Source organism: Ornithorhynchus anatinus, chromosome 6 (genome assembly GCF_004115215.2).
Source record: "Ornithorhynchus anatinus isolate Pmale09 chromosome 6, mOrnAna1.pri.v4, whole genome shotgun sequence".
Classification (NCBI taxonomy): Eukaryota; Metazoa; Chordata; class Mammalia; order Monotremata; family Ornithorhynchidae; genus Ornithorhynchus; species Ornithorhynchus anatinus.
In genome coordinates, this window is record NC_041733.1 from 16981937 (window position 1) to 16987936 (window position 6000).

The window sequence follows — 6000 nt, forward strand, 5'->3', positions numbered from 1 at the left end:
TCCCCAAAGTCACACAGCAGACACTGGCCAAGACAGTTCTGCCATGACGGGTGTTTTCATTTCGTGCTTGGCCGAGCACAGGACCGTTATTCCAGCAGCGAGAGCCTGTGGGGGTCCAGCAAGCAGCAAAAGTTCAGGACTGGGAGTGAGGAGGTAGGATTCTAGGCTCGGCTCCACCATTTGCCTTTATTCTGTGGCCTCCGGCAAGTCACTTCACTTCTCGGTGCTTCAGTATCATCTGTAAAATGGGGGTTCAACCCCTGTCCTCCTTTCTTAAACTGTGGTTTCCATGTGGGACAGGAACTGTCCAGGCAGATTATTTGGCCTCAGTTTCCACATCTGCAAAATGAGGATTCAGTTCCTGATCTCCCTTAAACAGTCCTTGTGGAATTGGGTCAGGCCTGATGAATTTGTATCTATCCCAGTGATGAGAACGTGCTTGTCACATACTAAGCACTTAACAAGCATTATTATTATTATTATAAACGCCAATGCTCGGCACATAGTAAGCACTTTAACAGATGCCACAGTAAGAGGAAAGCAACGTGGCTCAGTGGAAAGAGCCTGGACTTCGGAGTCAGAGGTCATGGGTTCGACTCCCGGCTCTGCCACTTGTTAACTGTGTGACTGTGGGCAAGTCACTTCACTTCTCTGTGCCTCAGTGACTTCATTTGTAAAATGGGGATTAACTGTGAGCCTCACGTGGGACAACCTGATTACCCTGTATCTACCCCAGCGCTTAGAACAGTGCTCTGCACATAGTAAGCGCTTAATAAATACCAACATTATTATTATTATTATTAAGAGTATTAGCGCTGTCAGAAGAAAGCGCTTGTGTGCATGGGTTCTGTGGCATAGCGACTGAGTCCCACAGCCCATGTTCTCCTTCATACGAGTCCATGCCAGCTCTCAGCCGTCACGTCAGGGGCAGTCGTGCGGGTGAGGCGAAGCCATTTCTCAAGGCACTCAGTCCTGTAGCGAAAGGAGCAGCCTGACGTAGTAGATAGAGTGCCTGGGAGTCAGAGGTCATGGGTTCTAATCTCGGCTCTGCCGCTTGTCTGTTGTGTGACCTTAGGCAAGTCACTTAACTTCTACAACTCAGTTACCTCATCTGTAAAATGGGGATTGAAACTGTGAGCCCCGCGTGGGACAGGGACTGTATCCAACCTGATTGGCTTGCATCCACCCCAGTGCTTAGTACAGTGCCTGGCACATAGTAAGGGCCTAATGACTACCACAATCATTATTATTAGCATGAAGCCAGAGTCTCGGTGATGCGTCTGGGAGATAAACCAGGCACCCAGGAGACAGTGGGTGTCTGTGAGATTGGAGAGAGAAACCAAGACCTGCCTACTGTTGGCGAATGGCTTTGCACTTAGGGGAAACCAGATTGTTTTACCCTTTGATCTCTGATTTAAGGAAGGAATTAGGAGAAGGAAGTCTTTCGCCCTTATTGCTGGAGTGGGAAACTCTCTTAACTGTAGAGGAATTCCAATGAGCCAAAACCAGGCCTAGATAGAGTCCGGGATTATAACGTACCCGAAAAAGGGATTCCTCAGGTAAAGAGCTACCGCTACTGGATTCCCCCTCCAAATCACCAGCCTTAATGACATCCTTGGTTAAATCGAGTAGTTCCCAGATTAACCGTGGATCCTCTAGACCGTAAGCTTGTTGTGGGCGGGGAATGTATCTGTTTCTTGTTATATCGTACTCTCCCAAGCACTTAGTACAGTGCCCTGCATGCAGTAAGCGCTCACTAAATACGACTGAATGAATCAGGATGCATTCTATCATTTATTGGGTCTATTCTTTTAGGTTCCTCTCCAGTCAAGTCCTGCCTCCTGATTTTGCCGGTTTAGTTTGTCCTTCTACTGACTGACTCCTGATGTTGCCTGGAAAAATAATAATAATAGTAATAATGGTATTTGTTAAGTGCTTACTATGTGCCAAGCACTGTTCTAAGCACTGGGATACATAAAGCATACTGAGGTTGTCTCATGTGGGGCTCACATTCTTAATGCCCATTGTACAGTTGAGGTGACTGAGGCAAAGAGAAGTGAAATGACTTGCCCAAAACTGATAAGTGGCGGAGTCGGGATTAGAACCCATGACTTCTGACTCCCAAGCCCGGGCTCTTTCCACTGAGCCACCCTATTTCTCCCGTAGTATAATTTCACTTGAAGCCAGAGGGAGCTAGCCTAAGTGAGGGAAAAACGATCTTTTTTTATCGAAGTGTCAGGCCTGGCTTGGGGGATGTTCCACCCATTGGAAAAAAGGAAACCATCACTTTAATGCTATCCCCCTGATAGAGAGCAAGGGGCTGGTTTCCTGCTGATATCAGAAGCCATTTAAGCTAGGGCCATTTTTATGTGCATAGTGTGACTTGGGACTGTGGATCCCAGTTGGCCTTTTCAGTCACACTTGCACACATCAGTCCATCGGTTAATGGTATTTATCGAGCGCTTGGGAGAGCTGGAAAATAACTTGATATTTATTAAGCGCTTACTATGTGCCAGGCAGGCATTGTTCCAAGCAAATCAGGGTGGACACAGTCCCTGGCCCACATAGAGCTCACAGTCTCAATCCCCATTCAGTCATATTTGTTGAGCACTTACTGCATGCAGAGACTATACTAAGCACTTAGGAGAGTACAGCATAACAATAAACAGACACGTTCCCTGCCCACAATGAGCTTACAGTTTAGAGGACTTGCCCAAGGTCACACAGACAAGTGGCCCAACTGGAATTAGAACACAGGTCCTTCCGACTCCCAGGACTACTCTCTATCCACTAGTCCACGTTGCTTCTCTGTGTGTATACAGTAGCTCTAGAAATTTTCAAATTAGTGTGGCCTAGTAGAACTCTATGTGGGAAAGAGACTGGGTTCGATCTGTTTGTACTCTACCTACCCCAGCCCTCAGGGTGCTTGGCATGAAATAAGGGTTGAACAAATATCACAATTATTATCATTATTATTAAAGCATCTTAATCTTCAAGGATTGAAGTGGCTATAACATCTAGAGCATTAGCTGGCTAGGTCAAACAAACTGGCAGAAGTGGAGGCCAGACCATTAACACCTTCTTCAGCACCTGATGTTGTTTGGAATTTTGCAGGGTAGTAGAAAACCAGCCCAAAGTCGAATTGCCAGCCCCAGTCAGTCAATCAGGGGTATTTATCGAGCACCTACTGTCTGCAGAGTAATGTACTAAGCGCTTGGGAGAGTACCATATAGCAAAATCGGTTGAGCTTGCAGTCCACAGTTCTGGGCTTTCTCTGGAGGTCTCTCCTCTCCCTACCAGAGCAGTCTGAGCGTGTCGAATACATGAAATGGGATAAATTTCTAGACTGTGAGCCCGGTGTGGGCAGGGATTGTCTCTATTTGTTGCTGAATTGTACTTTCCAAGCGCTTAATACAGTGCTCAATAAATTTGATTGAATGAGTGAATGAATGAATAAACAAACTGTCACACTGAGCCAATTTCATTTCAGCTGGTGTCATTTAGATGGCTAAAACCTCGTAGGATCCTCCATAAATCCTACTTTTTAACTCCCCAGTGAGTGCCTAAGCCTTCTCTTATGTTTAAAGCCACCGTTGCTCTGCAGCTTAAATATGATGCATTCCAGACTGGAGTATTTCATCTGGGTCCATTGCATTGGGGAGAGTTTCCAGAGCTGTGTGACCTTGGGCAAGTCATTTCACTTCACTGGGCCTCAGTTACCTCATCTGTAAAATGGGGATTAAGATTGGGAGCCCCACGTGGAACAACCTGATTACCTTGTATCTACCCCAGCACTTAGAACAGTGCAGAGTAAGCACTTAATAAATACCATTATCATCATCGGAGAGTGACCAAACTCCTCTCTTTGGGATTCCGTATCACTCAATCAGTGGTATTTATTGAGGGCTTACTGTGTGGGTAGAGCACTGTACTAAGCACTAGGAAGACTGCGGCGCAACAGAGTTGGTAGATATGTTCCCCGTATCCTCATCATCAACATCAGTGGTATTTATAGAGTGCTTACTATGTGCTGAGCAGTCTACCAAGTGCTTGGAAGAGTATAGTACAACACTCTCGATAGCTATGTTCCTCATATCCCCGTCGTCGTCATCATCAATATCAGTAGTGTTTATTGAGCGCCTAAAGAGTGCAGGGCACCTTGGGAGAGTACAGTGCAACAGAGTTGATGGATACATTCAGTATATCCTCAACATCGTCATTGTCAACATAAGCGGTGTTTATTACTAATAACAATAATGGTATTGGTTCAGCACTTACTAAGTGCCAGGCACTGTACTTGAGCACCGGGGTGGATGCAAACAAATCGGTAGGGACACGGTCCCTCTCCCATTTGGGGCTCACAGTCCCAATCATAATTTTTCAGATGAGGTAACCGAAGCACAGAGAAGTGAAGTGACTTGCCCAGGGCCACACAGTAGACAGGTGGCAGAGCTGGAACCCATGACTTTCTGACTCCCAGGCCCGTGTTCAAACGCTTACTGTGTGCGGAGCACTATACTAGGCGCTTGGGAGAGTACAGTGCAACAGAGTTGGTGGACCCGTTGCCTTTACCCTCCGGGCCTTTCAACATCCTCGTAGAGCAGCTATAACTGGTCTTTCTTCCCTTCATCCCGGTGCCTAGGAGAAATCAAAACAGAAGGAAAACAGAATGTTCCCTCTTCTAAGCTTGGGTTTTGACCGTTACCCAAAACCGACGTTGATCGCCGTAAACCCTTAGCGAACATCGTTTTCTGTCGATTTGGTAAACTGCCTTAAAAGCAGAGCTGGAGAGAGAGGGTGAGAGAAGGGAACACCGGCTAGGCAGTTTTCAATGAGAACAGCATGTTATCCGAGCAGCTCTGGAGAGGAACTTAATCTGCTCTGAAAACTGGTGTTTCCATATCATTTACTGATTGGCCGACACTGCCGGGGAGGAGGGAGGCAGCTCGGGACCCAGAGGAAGATGCCATAAACACATCTTTCTTTTTACTCGAGTTCCGCCAGGGAGGATTTTAAGAACTGGAATCACTTTTCCAAAAAGACTCTCAAATACCGTGGATCCCCCAGGGGAAAGGAAAACTCGCCACTGCCTCCCCCTTTCCCGTAGATCGGAAAGGGGAAGGCTCCAGCGCTTTGGTGCTCAGCTTCTCCTCCGTGAGGCTTGAGCCCCGTTAATGGCAACTGAATCTGAGTTTTGTTTTCTCTCTTTTGTTTACAGGGAATCTGAAGCATGTGGCTTAGTTGACAAGGAGAGCTCGGATTTCCACAACAGAGGAGCGTTTCCTGTAATGAAGACAGTGTGTTTATGTGAACGGTTTGTGGAATTTGTGGCTGCAGGGGAAATTTGGAAGAAATTACTTCTTGAAAGTTTCCAAGCCAGCACCAAGCGGCGGCTGATCTCCCGCAGTGCGGTGGGCAAGAGAGTCACCAGAGCCCTTGGCCAGAGGGGGAGGGGAGACCTACCTCCCGAAGTCCAGACTGCTCAGGCACAACCTTGGGAAGACGGATTCCGCTTTATTTTTAAGAAAGAAAAAAAATCCATTTTTATCCCCCCAAATTATTTTTGGGTTTTTTTAAAGGGTTTGAACATGGGGGCGGGAGGGGTGGGGAGGGGACAATGGGGAATTGGGCTGGGATTTTCCCCCGCAATCGGGGACCTGAGCCAGCCGCATCCCGAAGACCTTGGATCATTCGCCACAGGGTGAGAAAGAAGCAAAGTCGTGTTTTTAAAAAAAACTCCCGTGTAATTTTTTTTTAATAAAATTTTTTAAAAGCCTTCCTTTTTGTCTTGTTGGCCGAATTGCGGGCTGGGTCTGGCAGCAGGTTCTCTTCATTCCGTTTTTTTTCTTCTGGAAAGACAGATCACCATTCCACCGCTTGGCGCTGGCAGCTGAGGAGCTCAGAGCAAGGAATGAGAACCCTTCACTAAACATTCCTCTCCCAAGGTCTCCGAGGGACACGTGGGGAATTTCCATGCTCTGGACGAGGATGAGACGGGGA

The 6000-nt window shown here is 47.0% G+C and overlaps 1 protein-coding gene across 1 annotated transcript in view; it reads left to right on the forward strand.

The window, feature by feature from the left end:
- HDAC8 (histone deacetylase 8) overlaps positions 1-5589 on the forward strand; it is a 121727-nt gene extending 116138 nt beyond the window's left edge. The window contains exon 12 of the mRNA XM_007668293.3: positions 5219-5589. Within this exon, the coding sequence (XP_007666483.2) occupies positions 5219-5241 (23 nt within the window). The 3' untranslated portion in view covers positions 5242-5589. The remainder of the gene's footprint in view (positions 1-5218) is intronic.
- Positions 5590-6000: the final 411 nt, after the last annotated feature.